The following is a 17,621-nucleotide window of genomic DNA, read 5'->3' on the forward strand; positions in this document are numbered from 1 at the left end:
ATTTCTCAAAATATCTTCTTTTGTGTTCATCAGAACAAGAAATTTATTCAGGTTTGTAACAACATGAGAGTTAGTAAATGATGACAGAATTTTCCTTTTTGGGTGAACTATCCCTTTAAAGATGTTTAATTCCTCACAATGCATATATCATTATGCATTTTCATGCCACTATTATATAGATGGTCACAAAAATCTCACATCTGACACAGATAGGATCATGTAAACAGAGAAAAGCACGACATATGCTTTAATCCTTGTGTGATCCATAGGCTTTAATCCATAGGCTTTAATGCAGTGTGAGCCATTGTCCTAGTTGCAAACATTGAAGCACTTTTTACACAATGTTATTAAATATGCTTAAGGAGTGATTAAAGTATGTAGTGATTTTTTATAAATACAAGTAGGTGAACTTACTTTGTCGTATACAACGTGGGCCTCCCTCATGTGGTGAAACAAAGAATTGACAAACATGGGTGCTCTGGTTGTTTTAGGTGGTTATGTAGCATTATAGGGCAACCCCGATATGTAGTAGCAGTAGTGGGGAAAAACAGCTTAAACAGTTGGTCTTTGCTGGTCTCTTTGACTAATCTGGATTATTGATTTTAGAAGGGTTTTTTTATTAATCATGGGCAATTATTAATCATGTTAATCTAGTACATTTTAAACATTTAAAAATCCAACAACTTATCTGTATACCTTAATGTACAATGAACTAACATGAATAAACATTTTCATTAATATTAAAGGAAGACACCACCATTTTTCTATATTTTACTATGTTCTTACCTCAACTTGGACAAATTAATACATACCTACATTTTTCAATGCATGCACTTTTAATCTTTGTACAGCACGTTGTATATGTGTTAGCCATTTAGCCTAGCCCCATTCATTCCTATGGCTCCAAACAGGGATGAAATTAGAAGCCACCAAACTCGTCCATGTTTTCCCTATTTAAAGATGAGTAGTTACACGAGTAAGTATGGTGCCACAAAATAAAACGTTTGTTTGGATCCTAAGGAATGAATGGGGAAAAAATAGGTATGTATTAATTTGTCTAAGTTGAGGCAAGAACATAGTAAAATATTGGAAAAAATTGTGTTTATCGTTAAGTAAATTAACAAAAAATAAATGCTGCAAAAATACCATTCATATAGCTAATGCATTATTTAATGTTAACAAATGAGACCTTATTGTAAAGTGTTACTGAGTTAGTTTTCTATAGAAACCCTAAATTACTTTGGCACAATTTCAGATTTAAATAACTGAATATTTATCAATGTTATTTGCTAAGGGTGATTTGAAATAATACACAATATGTTCTCAAATTATAATATTGAACACCAAAAGGTACAACATTTCAATCTGTTGTATACCCGTAAAAGTACATAAAGGAACCTTTTAGGGTATCACCGCGCAAACAAAAAGGACATTTTTATCTGATAGTGTACTCTATGCATGCTTTTGTTGCTAAACTATTTGATGGCAACAGACACCTACTGTACAGAATGTTATCCAAAGATTATTACGTGTTTCTCATTCAAGGGGCGGGCCCCAATGGTGGGTTTTACAAACTTTCAAGTGGGCCTCAAGATACATAAAATTATTAAAAATAAAACAAAACAAGCATTAAAGTAAGCTAAAGCAACTTAAAATCAATATAGTTCTTAATGTTGTGTTATTTTTGTCACAAATACATCTGTCTAGTCATGCCAAGATCTACGGTATTTTTATTTTATTTATTTATTTTTGCTTAAAAATTATGATGGTTAGTTGGCCTTCAATTGTTGTTTTGGACAATAGGGAGGCCTTGAATTGAAACAGTTGAGAACCTCAGGAAAAGTTTGTTTGCCCTCCCTATTTAGCACATTTATAGCAGAAATGTCAATCCAGGCCAGTGGTTTTCAAACTGTGGGTTGCGAGATTGAGCTTGGGGGCTTCCAGTTTTATAACATTTTATAAAATACATACATTTTTAAATATATAAGTTTGTTGTTTTATGTCATGATTTTTTATTTTTTAGGGGGTGCAACGAAATGCACTCTACACAAGGAAAAGTTTAAGAACCACTGATGCAGGCTAAGGTGTTCAATTTCATGCATAACTGTGTCCTTTTTTGACCATCTTCTGTAAATCTGCTATGCTGTTTCTTGTTTTGATCTAACCACACGTGAGATGAATAAAGCAGCAGGGCAAACAGAAGAAGGTCAATGTGCAACGCCTACATCTTCGTTTTAACAAACAAACAATATAGTTTCTCCACCCTGCACTTAAGATGCGGCAATATCACATATGAACTATACTTTTTGATGTTAACCTCCTAAAACCCGAGCTTTGGTTTGGCTTGCATTTTAGATTTCTTTCAGTTAGGAAGAACCAATAAATATATTAATCAAATATTTTTCTTTGAACATGAAGCAATGTAATTGTCCACGTTTGTGTACAACAGGTTCCAGTTACACAGAATTAAGTATTATGGCGCAAACAACAAAAAATGTGATACGTGGACACACCAGGTCATAGGTGGTAGATTATATAAATGCAGTTTAATTGCAGTAGAAATGGGGTGACTTGCATTTAATCCTGTTTATTAGTACATCATTCTGAGTAATTGTTCAAAGAGTAACCAATCACAAATCACCAAAAGTAAATAATAATAAATTTTATTTGCAATACAGTACATACACAAAATATATGTTTATGTATATTTAATTACATTAACACAAAGTACTTTAAGATGTGCATAATAAATACTATGAATACTGCCTAACAGAAAAGAGAAAAATAAATCAGAATTGTAGTCAACGCACTCTCCTGTTACCAACAGTAAAACATAATGAACCATGTAAAACGTTTTATGTAAGTGATTGAGTAATTACAGGAAAGTTGTTGCAAATGGACATTGCAAGCAGGTGTTAAGATCCGTGTCATGAGGCCCTCGTCTCTAACATCCTGTTTATGCAGGATCTTAGGTTTAACCACAAAACACAGAGAGTATAAGGCTACAGTGAGACGGCCATACATTTTTTTGCCATGCACTGTGGTTTTCCACCCCTTGACAGAAAAACCTATAGTACATGCATATGAACACTAGATCAAGATTGTTTATAGTGTAGTATTGTACATAAAGACTTAAGCTTCTGATTAACATCGTGTGTCCTGTCAAAACAAAACAAGTAATCTTGTTTCACTGTCATATATTATACCCCAAAACAGATGATATAGCAGTTTCTTCTTAACATGTTTGCAACCTATTGAAACTGCTGATCAGATAAAGGGGTATTCACCATAACAGTTTAATATTTTATCTGTATAGGACTCATGTAAAACAGTTATTTTATTTTATGTCTCTTTCAACTGACAGTAAGCTACTGATAAGCTATATCTCTTGCTTGCCACAATAATTTCAAATATTTTAATGCAGACATATGAAAAAATCTGGCAAAAGGATTGTGAAAGAACTGAAAAGTGTTTGATGGCCAACCAAATGGCAATATCAAGCTCGACTTAATATTACAAATGTATCTAAAATTTATTGGGATACACGTTTTCTTTCTTACATTTTATTTCAACACTTTTCCATCAGCTGATGGTCTACGCTGACACCCTGAAAAAAGAAAAAAAAATTTGTGTATGACTACAAATGAAATGTTATACCTTAAAGGACTAACACACTGTTCTACTCTGAAAAAAAGCAACTTATACACACAAAAGTATCTAAAAGATCTAAAGTATCGTCATTATTAAAAAATTGATTTGGCACTAACATTCATAAATATACAGAAAACTTTTCACTAATGTTCAATTTATAAAATGTTACATATAATTAATAATAAAAATGATAATGTACTAATTAATTAATAATAATTGTATTTGTGATGTTATATGGACAAGAAATGTTTAAACAAGAAATGTTTTAAAAAAAACATGTAATGTTTATTAAAGTTTTAAACGAAATATGATTACTTAAAAAAATAAATGATGGCCGTCTAATCCATGTTGTAATATAATATAGCAAGGTTTTATGACGCTAAATTGCAGTGTAATAAATTATAGATTTCCAAAATATATTAAAAAGACACAAAACACTGTTCCAGACATTCAAATGTGTTATAGCACACTCCGATCTTTATACACAGCAAAAAGTTTAGCTATATTTCATCAAATATAATTTCTTGTCCTCTTACCACTACAGATGAACTCTCTTCTCTCAGTGTACTCTTTTTATCTGTTAAAAGGGACAAATATAAAGAGACAATCATTATATGTTGGCAGTTTGTACTGTACAGATAGACTTAGCACATTTACTGTGATACACAAAACAGTCCTATTGAGCGATGCAGGTTTATGATAAAAGGTCATATTACCAAAGCTAGAAATTTTGTAATGCGCATCTTTTCGTTTTAACCTGAGAAAAAAGACAGTTGTTATTGATTCTTTTTTTTTTACCATAGATTCATGATATTGTTTGGAGTATAAAATACTGACCCTCTGGATGTTTTTGACACATGCATTTCTGAAAATTGATATGGAATAGGTTAATGTGCTTGAATTAAAAACATGACACAGTGTTTATACAGCATTTATACAGCATTATATTCAAAACAGATAAACCAAGAATAATAATCTCCATAATGATTGAAACATTTAAATTAAGTGTCACAATATCTTTGTAATAGCTGTGTAGGAGTGAAAAAAGTAAAACCACACTAACATACAGGCAAGAAAAGTTCAACAATATAATATAAAGGCAGATTTTTTACTTGAAATAATACAAAGATAATTTATACAGTTAATGCTACACTAAAAAAATAATATTCATTCAATTTACTCATTTTTTTAAGGTAAGTGGTTGCAATCAATTTATTTAAGCTACATTTAAACAAACATTATTTGTTTTGTTTTGCCATTCTAATTTTTTCGTATAAATGTAGCTTAAATAAATTGATTGCAACCACTTACCTTAAAAAATAAATTGTAAATTGAATGAATCATTTTTTTCAGTGTAGGTTGGGGCAAGTTAACACATTTTTAAAAGTTACAATTATGTGCAATTTATTATTTTATCATGTGGTTTGAAAAAAAAACATTTATGTTAGCTTTTTTACTGTTAATTTGACTTCTAGTAAGGTTCTTGTGATTTACCTCATGTAGTCAGATGGGCTAAACCATATTATCACAGAAATCTACCGTTCAGCTTACTGTATCCTTTTTATATGTTTACTGAAGTAAGGAATGTAACAACTTGCCCCACACTGTAAAATTTTAAAGTTTAAACAACTTGAATTAACAAATAATTTAAACTTTTTGACTGTTAAGGAGTTGGTAATATAAAGTTGAATGGACTTAAGTTGGTACAACTTTATTTTTATAATTTATATCAACTTCTAACTAGTCACAACATTTAAATGACTTATTAGGCTAATTCAGCTAGTTTAAAGGAATTTAATTAGGAATTAAAATATGTCAAATTTAAACCGTTAAGGGCTTACCTCGGTATAAAGACACAGAGATCAAAATGGTTACAACCAAGCTAAGGGCTGCAGCTCCGCAGCCGCCGAACAGAAGCAACGAGCACATTTGTTTGGATCCTGGATGTTCTGGTGATGATCAGAGTACAGCCATAAGTACACATATCACTTTATTGTTGTTGAATTGCTTGATTCAACTTTGGGCATATTCTAAAACTTATGAAAGTAATCACACTCAGGCCTAAAACCTTTCTCCCGTTGTTTCTCTGACACTTTAAGTGTTCACGTACCCCATTTTATCAGAGTTTTGGAGATGTTTTTGCCATCATAAACAGCAGTGCAGTTAATTTCATCACCGCTGTTCCACTCCTCTACAGGTAGAGAAAGATGAGCACGAGTGAACTCTGTGGCTGAATCTGTGTCGTCTGTCCAGGCTGACTCGGTCCATCCAGCGCGCTCTTTTTCACCGATCATCCAGACCACACGGACCTTAGACGGGACAACTCCACTCACAAGGCACTGCAGTGGGACCACTGATGTATCCATCTCATTGGGTGAGTAGAGGATGGATAGTTTTGGTTCAGAGTGATCTATAAAAGAAAACTAAGTTAAGTCATCAAGTGAAAGGGTTATTTTATCAACAGTATTGTTGGTAATTATTTCCTCCTGAATTACCTGTAATGATCACCTTGCTTCCACTTCCGATAAAAGTTATTGAATTATGCTGGCCATTGCAATAATACATGCCTGAATCCTTTAGGGTCAAGTTTTTGATTCTTAAAATGCAAGTTTTATCATCTTCCTCATCGCTTTCAGACCTGATATACGTTATCGGCACAAGTTTATTCGTTCTTGGATTTATTTTATACCAAGAGGTGGTATAACAGAAGTTAACTTTGTTTTCAAATGTACACTTTAATTTAACTGTGTTACCCATTGACACGTGTATGAGTCCTGGAGATTGAGTCAAGATGTTCGCTGCAAATGAGAATAAATTATATTAATAAATAACATTTCCACACAGTCTGACATTTAAAATAAATAGTTAATATTTTTCATTTATGAGTCACATCTTATGGCTGACTTGATTTTATTGTGATAAGAATGACTTACCATGTGTAGCAGAAATGCAAAAACATAACAGTAGCCAAGAGCACATCCAGATACACATGTTTACTGTTTTACAGAGTCAATTTCCTTTTAAAGGAATGCAATCTTGATGTTAAACACAGTGAGAGAACGCAAATGGGCTGCAAAGAGAAAAAAATCCTTACACAACTCTCCAGTGGGTGGACCCAGCATTCATTTTGACAAAACCACAAAAGCAAGTGGCACATTACAGCTTTGTATGAAGGTACTGGCTTGCTATGTTGATCATGATACTTTTTGGGAAACATGTTGTGAGTGCCTTTATACTATAGTATGTAGCTTGCATTTAATTAAGTGATTCAGGATAATGGGCTATGGTTTGATCACATTCATCTCTTAACTGCTTGGTGCATTACCTTGAAAAACAGTTTTAGTCTATGTTTTACTCTATATACAGCAAAGCCACATTAAGCTCCAAGATGTTAAGTGATAAGTAACAGTATTTTATCTACATTTATGCATTTGACAGATTCGTTTATCCAAAGCAACTTACCATTCAATGTAAAATTTCTGGCCTATATCTATTCTAAATACAAATCAGTATTAAATGTTCAATGCAAAGAAAGAGTATAAAAGTGTAAGTAGGTATAAAATATACATTTATAAGTATATTTTGCTGTTGAAAATATCTTAAATTGTAATATTTTTTAACCTGCATGTTGTTGTAACATAAGTTTTTCTTACAATGCAACGTGAATATAAATGCTTTAATATATATTTCAAAATATAAAAAAGGCTAAAAATATTGATGAAAAATACATTTTTGTAAACATATTTGAAAAATATATTTCAATACATATATTTTTTGGCCATTATTTGAAATATATTTAAAATTATATTTAAAAATCTTTTTTTGCTGTAAGGGGACAATGCGGACAGAGCAGGTGTTCAGTTGTGTTGGTTAACTAGACAATCTTCTGGATGCTGTTGTTTGTTGTGATCTAACCACTCGTAAGTGAGATGAAAGGACAACATGATGAGAAAAGAAGGTCAATGCTCAACACCCACAACTTTCTTCACAAACTCACATTAGTTTCTTTACACACATCAATTCCCGTTTAATGTATGCAGTATCGCGGTAAACATAACACTTTATGAATATGACCATTTTGTTTGTTTAATTATTCTTAACGCCATAATATTACCATTTTAACATAATATCATGTTTCAGTATTTATTGTGTCGTGTTTTATTACATGACACCTCGGGTATTTCAGAGTATTCATTTTAGCTTGCAAAACACTGTAAGCAATAAGGTACAAGAGGCTGTGCTGTAATAAGTAACGGCTAAAGGCCGTGTGTTTGATTAAGTTTGGAGCTAAACTCTGCAGAGCACCGGCTCTCCAGCAGGGTTGGGAGTGAAGAACACTGGAATAGATGGTATGCATTGACGTCACTTTTCCACGTGACCACACGAGAGCTCGCCCTGTTGAGTGGCAAAACGTGCAACAAAATGGCTGGGTATTCTTAAAGGGATAGTTCACTTTAAAATGAAAATTTTGTCATTATTTACTCACCCTCATGTTGTTCTAAACCTGTATGAATTTCTTTTTTCTGATGAACACAAAAGAAGATATTTTGAGAAATGATGGTAAACACACATCACATCATTCTTTAATACTGCATTTTAAAATGTATTTAATACCTAATTACATTAAAAGTCCCTCTCGCTGACAGTGACATCATGTGCATACCCTCTATTGAAGCCAAAATGTCCGACCATGGTCGCCGCCATGTTACGTAAAAACGTCAGTTTGGAGCCAAGGCAACGCCGTTTCCTTCCATTGTAATGAACTGAACTTAAAATGTACAGCAATGGGCGCTGACATGTTACGCAAAAATGTCGGTTTGGAGCCAAGGTGTGAACAGAAGGAATCGTTGGAGCCAGAGGCGGAGCCGTGGTATCAAACTTCCACCCAAATGCTTGCGCGCCCAATTCAACTATGCCCCTTGAACGTATCATTTGACTGGCTTGCTATAGGTTAATACAACTCATTTTGTCAGTGTGAAATAACACAGAAATCGAAACTTAATAGTTAGTTATATCTTCAATCTTCAATCAAGTCCACTCAGAGAAGCTGTCAATCACAAATGTCAATCATAACGACATGACTCGTTTTAATAGCATCAAATTAGATAAAATGAAACTTATCACACAAATGAATAATTAAACATATATCAGCATAATAACAACTTAAAGGAAAAAAATTTGGAAGTGTAATTTATGTTTTTATTTTGACATAGACCATTTATTTGCATGGAGAGGGCGAGGTTAATGACTTGTACTGCAGCCAGCCACCAGGGGGTAAGTAAGGTGTCTTAAAATTGTGTAAGGTTCAGTGAGGCATTTAACTTTTTCTTATATACCAGTCCATTTGTGTGAAATTCATTTGTAGTAGTTGTTTGGGGGGGGGGGGGGTATGGGGGTTACCTTACACATAGGCCTACAAAAGTTTTACGCACAAAATTTCATCCTGTGTACCCTAAATCTTATGACTGAAAACGTCTGACATTAATGGCCAAAAATTAGCAGGCTACTGTTAACAGTTTTTAATAACTTTTGCGCAAAATAACAAAGGCAGAAAATCCAAAACGATGGTTGAATGATTGTTTACATTTGTATTTATTATACAGCATTGTGTTTCTAACCACTCGTAAGTGAGATGAAAGGACAACATGATGAGAAAAGAAGGTCAACACCCACACCTTTCTTCACAAACTCACATCAGTTTCTTTTCACACATCAATTCCCTTTAAATGCAGTATCACGGTAAACATAACACTTTATGAATATGACCATTTTGTTTGTTTGTTTGTTTGTTTAATTATTCCTAACGTCATAATATTACCATTTTAATAGAATATCATGTTTCAGTATTTATCATGCCATTTTTTATGAAATTAAAGCTGGAGTATTTCAGGGTATTCATTTTGCAAAACACTGCAGTGTTGTCAAGGTTGGTTGCAATATAGGCTACTTAAAGGTGCATTGTGTAACTTTTAGAAGGATCACTTGACAGAAATACAATATAATTTACATAACTATATTATCAGTGGTGTATAAAGACCTTACATAATGAACTGTATTGTTTTTATTATTTTAGTATTAGCCGTTTTTATCTACATACATCGCGTATCTCCTTACATGGAAGTTGCCGTCATGTTTGAAAACGTCTGACATTAATGGCCAAAAATTAGCAGGCTAATGTTAACAGTTTTTAATAACTTTTGCAAATATAACAAAGGCAGAAAATCCAAAAACGATTGTTGAATGATTGTTCATTTGTTTTTATTTTATAGCATTGTGTTTCTCTCCAAAAATCTGTGATTTATCTTTGTTCATTTCCATACTTACAAACATAATTTACTCTATTTCACATACATCAAATGCATGTATTATTTTTATTCCTTATCCACTGTTGTATTTTTACTTTTAATGAACACAAACAAAACAAACATACCAGTGAACTTAACCATATTCCCTTACTTTTACAGTTTATAGACAAAAAAAACTTTAAGACATAGCCATAAACCTTTTACCAAAACTGAAAACGTAATGTTTACATTTGTAGTCCGTCATCTAATTCAGGTGCAAATCGAGGCCCAAATTCGATCCTATATTCAACTTCCTGTTGAAGAAAGAAGTCATTAGTGAAATAAATGTAAATCATAGACCTAAAATAAAATTCCTTGTCTGAATGAAATGCTAATTGATAAAGCCTATCTGTTATTCTGCTTCTTATGTTGTTCCAGTAAGGAAGGTGAATAGTATAATGCTGTTACAGTATATGCAAAATGTACATGAGCTGAACTTAAATTTAGCTGCAATAGAGAACATTTGAATGTAATAATGACAGACATTACCGTGGTTAAAGCATGTTTATCCTCCAGACCTGAAATAATAAACAATTCAATAACACATTTAAATTTTTCAGAATTAACATTTGTGCTTTAATTTTGTTTTGCCAAAGTAAGTAAGTAGGCCTAAATATCCCCTGATGTGCACAAGGAAACTTTATTCGGCTTTGTAACATGTTGTGTTTTTACCTCGGCATAAATAAGTAAATGTGATAATTATCAGAACAATGATAAGAAATGCTGCTACAGGCCCCACATACAGCAATGGTCCACAGGCTGAATCGGAGTCTGAAAAGTAAAATTTGTGTGTTAATTGAGAAATGAAATAATTACTGATAAAGTATGTTTTGTAAAATGGTTTTAAATATTTTTAAGATTCATCATCATTTTCTCACTCTCATGTTGTTACAAACCTGTATAAATTTTTTTCCTAATAAACATGGAGGAAGATATTTTGAGGAATGTTTGTAACCAAACCGTTCATGACCCTGATTCATTTCCATAGTGTTCTTTTTTCCTTCTATGGAAATTAATGGGGCTCATGATCGGTTTGGTTACAGACATTCATTCCTCAAAATATCTTCCTTCGTGTTCATCAGAACAAAGAAATGTATACAGGTTTGAAACAACATGAGTGAGTAAATGATGAAAGAATTTTTATCTTTGAAAGAATTTTTATTTTTGGGTGAACTATCCCTTTAAGACTTTTAGAGATGCTTGTTGACGTTCTATTAAATTCTTCAACTTACTTAATTTCGAGACCATTGTCCATGCCTGAGCTGATACATAAATGTGAGCTCAGAAGAATTGTATGAAGTATATTAAAGTTATGTAACAAGACAATAACAGTAAAGTATTGAACAATGATATGCAACTCGACATTAACAGAAAATTAGCCTATTGAATAATTTATTATTAATGGGAACAGTTAAGCCACTTACACCGAATTTGTACCCATGATAATAAAGACAAAAAACAAATAAAGACAAAAAACTATCCAAATTTACTGTCCCTCTTTGTTATTTTTTCACTCCCTTTCAACTCTTTTCCTGCACTATCGGTTATATTTGGCAAGGAGCATACAAACATTTATTAATATGATAATATTGATTGTTCTACCTTTCTGGGAAAAAATTGTGGACTAATTCGTGGGCCTAACCTTTCAATCGTTGTTTCTCTGACTTTCAAAGTTCACGTACCCCATTTTATCAGAGCTTTAGAGATGTTTTTGCCATCATATTCAGCAGTGCAGTTAATTTCATCGCCGCTGTTCCACTCCTCTACAGGCAGAGAAAGATGAGCACGAATGAACTCTGTGGCTGAATCTGTGTCGTCTGTCCAGGCTGACTCGGTCCATCCAGTGCGCTCTTTATCACCGATCATCCAGAACACACGGACCTGAAACGGGACAACTCCACTTACAAGGCACTGCAGTGAGACCACTGATGTATCCATCTCATTGGGTGAGTAGAGGATGGATAGTTTTGGTTCAGAGTGATCTATAAAAGAAAACTAATTTAAGTCATCAAGTGAAAGGGTTATTTTATCAACAATATTGTTGGTAATTATTTCCTCCTGAATTACCTGTAACGATCACCTTGCTTCCACTGCCGATAAAAGTAAATGAATTATGCTGGCCATTGCAATAATACCTGCCTGAATCCTTCGGGGTCAAGTTTTTGATTTTTAAAATGCAAGTTTTATCATCTTCCTCATCGCTTTCAGACCTGATATACGTTATTGGCACAAGTTTATTCGTTCTTGGATTTATTTTATACCAAGAGGTGGTATAACAGAAGTCAACTTTCTTTTCAAATGTACACTTTAATTCAACTGTGTTACCCATTGACACGTGTATGAGTCCTGGAGATTGAGTCAAGATGTTCGCTGCAAATGAGAATAAATTGCATTAACATTTATACAGATGCAATTATGCTGACATTTAAACATATGGTTTAAAGACATTTTATTATTTTATTATGACTCGCGTAATTGATTAAACTTATGATATTTTAATTTAATTTTGTTTTTAATTACTTACAATTTAAAGCAGAAATGCAAAAACATAGCATCAGCCAACAGCACATCCAGGAACACATGGTAACTTTTAACGTGGATGATGTACTTTCCTTTACCTTAATGTAGTCTTAATGATTAAAGGCACCCAATGCAAGAGTTCCTATTAGTGCAAAAAATCTATTCATGCAGTGGGTGGACCCTACTTGCAACCTTACAAACATTTGTGGTTTTGTTATAACAAAACCACAAAAGAGAAGTTGCACCACAGTAATATTTTTATATTTATTTTTTGTGAAGTATAGGTTGCATGCTATTTGCATTTAATCTGATACAAGAAAGAGGGCCATGGGTTTAATTTCAACCCTCAAAAAACTGACTGTGGCAGTTATCACGGACATAAGCTCCAAAATGATGAGTGATTAATAGCTAAAAGCCAAGTGCAGGTTCATTCATTATAAGTCATCATCCATGAACCATTATTTTAATAGTTTGTTTGGTCTTTCTTTGTGTTGCACATTTAGTGAGATGGCCAATACAACAACTAGGCACTATTAACCCACTGACAGTTCTCTGTTGATCTAACCACACGAGAGTGAGATGAAAGAGTGGAATTGTGAGGAAAGGCAGATGCACAACACCCACACCTTTGATCAATAACTGACACTAAATCCTTTTATGCACCTTTGCTCGGATTTTATATGTGCAATATCAGGTTAAATATGTCATTTTATAAATTTGACTATTTTAAAAGAAAAATGACAATTTTCAAACATATTGTGGAATGAGAACTAATGTATTTTTGGGTATTCATTTCATAAGCCAGCTTGAAAATACTATATTGTCTATAGGCCTACTTAAATAAATGTATATGTATTTATGTTGTAGTTTTATTATTGACCTCACGATTCTCTGTTGAATGTTGTTGTTTGTTGTGATCTAAACTGACATAAGTGAGATGGAAAGAGTAAAATGATGAAAGAAGTCCAATGCACAACACCCATTCTTTTGATCACAAACTGACACTATGCCCGTCTACTGTGCACTTAAGATACCTTCATATGTGTCCAAGGTACATTAATAAAGTGTCAGTTCCCTGAAACTATTTATTTGTGTGAAATCTGTTTCAAATTCATTTATAATAGTGTTAACATGTTTTTATCCTATACACAAAATGCAAGAATAACAGAACAGTTAAATGTGTGTTTAAAATTTATTTTTAATTTATTACACAGCATAGCTATCACTTAATGGCTTATGTTGACATACAAACAGGACAATCAAATAATGAATAAGCTTTTCCTTTCATTGTTTATTCTTTCTTTCTTGATTCACATTTTAAACGAAAATGATTTCATCTTATCACTAAGTTACCACTCTCCATTTCTATAAAAGTCTAAAAAAAAATGCAAACCTTTGCCTCAGCTGAAAACATAACATTTAGATTTGTAGTTTTCATCTATTTCTTGCACAAATTAGGCTCCACAATGTTCTTTCCAAATTTCTGTTGAAAAAAGAAATATATGGTCATTACTAAAATGTCATAACAAATAAATTTGACTGAATTATGTAAACACACGATAATTCGCAGTCAATTGATTAAAAAAATACTAATGAAATCTGTAAATGTTTCTTATAACTAATCGATGCAATAGGGACTACTCGTTTTATAAGCCAAATATACAAAAAACTAAAATTAAAATTTGTCTAAAATAAAGAAAATTAGTCTTAATAAGAATAATGACACCATATTGCGTGTAGGCTTTATCCGCCGCCAGACCAAAAAATTAAATCGCCAATTAACAAATTTTAAGATTATTTTGCGCACTTTTGCGCCAAAGTAAAAAAAATACACAGTTGTGCTTAACTACCGTAAATGTCACCGAGAAGCCCAAGAAAATGTTTTGCATGTGGTATTTTACCTCTTAAATACGATGATCACAGTTACAGCAATGATAAGAAATGCCACTGCGGAGCCCACATACATCAACAGTGAACAGATGGAATTTGAGTCTGAAAGGTAAATTAGTTGAGTGTGTTAAGAACGAATTAAAGAATTGCAACTGAAATGTTTTAAGCGTTTTCACAATATCTTACCATATATTTGAAGACTTTTTTTGGAGAATATCATTCCATTAAATTCGACAACGCACTTAATTTCAGGGCCAATTGTCCACTCCTCAGCTGATACAGAAGCATGAGCTCGGATGAACGGTGTGAATGAATCACTGCCGTTTGCCCAATTTGACTCCGTCCATCCAGTGCGCTCTTTCTCTTCTATCATCCAGAACACGCGGGCCTGAGAGGTACCTACACCCATAACCACACACTGCAGGGAAATGACAGATGGCTCAGTCTCCTCTGAAAGAGCATTGCTGGCTGAGACGTAGGTTGTTGTACTGGAGGGCTTTGCATTGGGGTCTAGAAATCACCATCAGAATTAAGTTAGCCTATTTAACGAAAATAATATAAAAGAGTAAAGAAAGTATTTAGGCTGTGAGAACCAACTACACTGTAAAAAAATTCCTTGTTGCGCATTTTTAAGTTTAAACAAATTGACTTAATTCATTTTAACTTTCTTGACTAGTGAGGAGTTAGTAGTTTAATTGGATTAAGGTATTACAACTTTATTTTTATGATTTATAACAACTTATAAATAGTAAAAAACGAAATAACTTTAAACTTTGTTTAAACTAATACATTTTAGTGCCACAAGGAATTTTACAGTGTATAGATGTTGTACCTATGGTAATGACGATGGATCCGTTGCCAATGTAAGACAAAACACTATATGATCCAGAGCAATAGTATGTGCCGGAGTCTTTTGGAGTTGCATTAGGGATTGTGAGGGTGCATAGGTAATCATTGGGACTTTTATTACCCAACACAGCTGTTACGTTTTTCATCTGCCCCATTCTGGATACTTTGTACCAAGAAATCCTGTCACAAGGAGACGCACCCATTGTGTTACAATTGAGGAAAATATCGCCACCGATTGGAACCTCGATAAATCCGGGAAACTGATACATCAAGCTGCATACAGCTGCAAATAAATAAATAAACAAATGGATGTATTAAAGTCCATTCTGCAGCAAATAACAACAGAACAGCTAATTAAAATATAAATATTTAAATAAGTTAAATTGACAACAATGTTGTATGATTCGATAATACGATATTAAATGTACATAAATATATTTCATAAATAAACATATTTTATCGAACAAAAGACTTAATATAAATTGGAAAACGCTGTGTTGCGCAGTAAAAATAAAGACGTTCACGTTTTACAGAAAACGTCACAGCAATAACCATTCACTGCAGATTTTTATACATTGGTCTTATAAGGCGGGAATCTATTCAAGCAAAAAACAATGCTATTTACATTAAAATCCACGCACTTACTTCTTATACCAAATAAGAAAAGTAGCACTGTCCCTGTCATGATGAAAAGACAAAATAACCCGCCCGGATGGCGTTTTTGAGAAACTGTCAACCCGCCCCTTTTAGCCTATAAACCACACACTTATCTCAACATCTTAGTACCGGGTATATGTGATCAAATAAACCTGTGACAGTTTCATACACTTCTGATGAATTGGTCTTTGTCAGATACAGATTAGATACAGTACCATTTTGCATTTTTGCAGGGTATATCCTTTACCGCCTGTGATGTTTGAAAGCTTGTTTGAATGATTGTGGAGTTTTAATTACAATGCGAGCCGAGATAGGCTCATGTATAACAGGTTTAAAACCAAAACAAATATTTTTTTTGTAGTTTTTAATAGTAGTATTAGAAATTAGTAATCCGGACAGTTTCTGTATGCAGAATATGACAGTTTCTGTCTACCCACATGGATTTCCATATTTCAAAGCAGGCACTTATTATTACCTGATACAGGCCCAATATGTAGTATGAGCATGACATACAATTTTATTTCATTTATTATCTCGCTATTTCCGCATTTTTAAGCTATTGTGAGAAGCGCGCGAGCAGCCGTTCGCAAAATCCATTTTCGAGGTCGGCGCTAAGCCACAAATCTCCTTTGCTCTCATTGGTAATCTTACTGACCACTTGCCTGTTGTATTTCATGACCTACCTATTGAATCATTGAAAGCCATACAGTATGCTACTAAGGATAGTCTTGATCATTATTGAACCAACTGATTTGCACACATTGCTCAAATGTTGTTTACGTATAACAGGGCGCAATTTTAGAGAGGTCAAAAGTAATCACCGGCTTGTAAAGTGAATAAAGAGATCTACATTTAGGCCGCTTAACCCAATAGCCTGGGAAACACACAGAGCAGGTGCGATGACTGAACCCGAGGCTTCTCTGAGAGACGAATTGTGTTGCATAGCGGGCAGATGATTTTATTGTTGCTGAATCAAGGGTTTGCTTTAAGACAACACGTGTGCTTTTGTACTGGATTTACTTTGTTTTCCATGACCACTAACGCTAAACTGAGGTTTCAGGAAACACTTTGCATATCACTTGTCTTGCAAAAGCCAGGTAAGCGTAGGCTATACATATACAGTTTGTGTGAATAATAATCCATAGACACAAATGCAACAAAGTGCTAAATTTAAATGGTCGTTAAACTTAATATATGTGCCTTTGGTGATATGATGTAAATGTTTTTTTTATCACTTTGAAAATACTTTAGTTTAATAGGCAACCTTCTAACTAATGTGGATAAGAAAGGTTTTTTTGGAAAAGCTTGTGGCTGTTTAGAACTAACAGACGTCTATAGCCTACTGTGACAGTATGCTGTGGGAAAATAAGTCCAGAAGGGCAAATTCCTCCCTCGTGTTTTGGACTATGAACACCACGTTTTAATTGGCCTATTGTTAAAATCTCTTTAGTTTTTTTTTTTTTTTTTGTTAAAACCAGATAATCAGTATAATCAGCTTTTGTCATTGTAGCAAAGCCTGCACTGCGTGTCTGATTCAAATGCATTGTTGCAAGCACATTAATTCTCAAATAAAATGTTGAATCAGGGGATTAAAGGGATAGTTCACTTTAAAATGAAAATTCTGTCATCATTTACTCATCCTCATGTTGTTCTAAACCTGTATGAATTTCTTTTTTTCTGATGAACACAAAAGAAGATATTTTGAGAAAT

At 33.3% G+C, this 17,621-nt stretch overlaps 4 protein-coding genes across 4 annotated transcripts in view; 1 reads left to right on the forward strand and 3 right to left on the reverse strand.

Moving 5' to 3' along the window:
- Window positions 1-2,634: 2,634 nt before the first annotated feature.
- Window positions 2,635-7,264, reverse strand: LOC135783562 (uncharacterized). Its single transcript, XM_065294322.2, has 8 exons — window positions 6,585-7,264; window positions 6,147-6,449; window positions 5,762-6,061; window positions 5,493-5,600; window positions 4,489-4,516; window positions 4,368-4,408; window positions 4,188-4,228; window positions 2,635-3,607 (listed from the first exon to the last, which is right to left on the reverse strand). Exons 1-8 carry the CDS (start codon window positions 6,640-6,642, stop codon window positions 3,569-3,571), a joined length of 918 nt encoding a protein of 305 aa, XP_065150394.1. The 5' UTR covers window positions 6,643-7,264; the 3' UTR covers window positions 2,635-3,568.
- Window positions 7,265-10,180: 2,916 nt separating this feature from the next.
- On the reverse strand, window positions 10,181-12,710 carry LOC135773723 (uncharacterized). The gene is made up of 6 exons (XM_065283469.1): window positions 12,520-12,710; window positions 12,063-12,365; window positions 11,678-11,977; window positions 10,668-10,766; window positions 10,485-10,513; window positions 10,181-10,249 (listed from the first exon to the last, which is right to left on the reverse strand). Exons 1-6 carry the CDS (start codon window positions 12,575-12,577, stop codon window positions 10,181-10,183), a joined length of 858 nt encoding a protein of 285 aa, XP_065139541.1. The 5' UTR covers window positions 12,578-12,710.
- The window catches only part of sema4ab (sema domain, immunoglobulin domain (Ig), transmembrane domain (TM) and short cytoplasmic domain, (semaphorin) 4Ab), a 110,508-nt gene continuing 104,689 nt past the window's right edge, over window positions 11,803-17,621 (forward strand). Inside the window, exon 1 of the mRNA XM_065293785.2 lies at window positions 11,803-11,941. The gene's annotated coding sequence lies outside the window, so the exon portion shown is untranslated. The remainder of the gene's footprint in view (window positions 11,942-17,621) is intronic.
- On the reverse strand, window positions 13,699-15,934 carry LOC135783644 (uncharacterized). Its single transcript, XM_065294412.2, has 5 exons — window positions 15,900-15,934; window positions 15,238-15,537; window positions 14,592-14,915; window positions 14,417-14,507; window positions 13,699-13,998 (listed from the first exon to the last, which is right to left on the reverse strand). Exons 2-5 carry the CDS (start codon window positions 15,521-15,523, stop codon window positions 13,950-13,952), a joined length of 750 nt encoding a protein of 249 aa, XP_065150484.1. The 5' UTR covers window positions 15,524-15,537; window positions 15,900-15,934; the 3' UTR covers window positions 13,699-13,949.

Source organism: Paramisgurnus dabryanus, chromosome 19 (genome assembly GCF_030506205.2).
Source record: "Paramisgurnus dabryanus chromosome 19, PD_genome_1.1, whole genome shotgun sequence".
Classification (NCBI taxonomy): Eukaryota; Metazoa; Chordata; class Actinopteri; order Cypriniformes; family Cobitidae; genus Paramisgurnus; species Paramisgurnus dabryanus.

What these genes read in the sequence shown, in the direction of transcription:
- LOC135783562 (XM_065294322.2), bottom strand. Translation starts at nt 6,642, where the DNA reads ATGTGTATCTGGATGTGCTCTTGGCTACTGTTATGTTTTTGCATTTCT. An exon ending in TTGCATTTCTGCTACACATG is followed by an intron (nt 6,450 to 6,584) that starts GTAAGTCATTCT and finishes TCTCATTTGCAG; the next exon opens with CGAACATCTTGACTCAATCT. An exon ending in CTCTGTGTCTTTATACCGAG is followed by an intron (nt 4,517 to 5,492) that starts GTAAGCCCTTAA and finishes ATCAATTTTCAG; the next exon opens with AAATGCATGTGTCAAAAACA.
- LOC135783644 (XM_065294412.2), bottom strand. Translation starts at nt 15,523, where the DNA reads ATGTATCAGTTTCCCGGATTTATCGAGGTTCCAATCGGTGGCGATATT. An exon ending in AAAAAGTCTTCAAATATATG is followed by an intron (nt 14,508 to 14,591) that starts GTAAGATATTGT and finishes TTTACCTTTCAG; the next exon opens with ACTCAAATTCCATCTGTTCA. An exon ending in GTGATCATCGTATTTAAGAG is followed by an intron (nt 13,999 to 14,416) that starts GTAAAATACCAC and finishes TTTTTTCAACAG; the next exon opens with AAATTTGGAAAGAACATTGT.
- LOC135773723 (XM_065283469.1), bottom strand. Translation starts at nt 12,577, where the DNA reads ATGTGTTCCTGGATGTGCTGTTGGCTGATGCTATGTTTTTGCATTTCT. An exon ending in TAAAGCTCTGATAAAATGGG is followed by an intron (nt 10,767 to 11,677) that starts GTACGTGAACTT and finishes TTTACTTTTCAG; the next exon opens with ACTCCGATTCAGCCTGTGGA. An exon ending in ATAAACATGCTTTAACCACG is followed by an intron (nt 10,250 to 10,484) that starts GTAATGTCTGTC and finishes TTTCTTCAACAG; the next exon opens with GAAGTTGAATATAGGATCGA.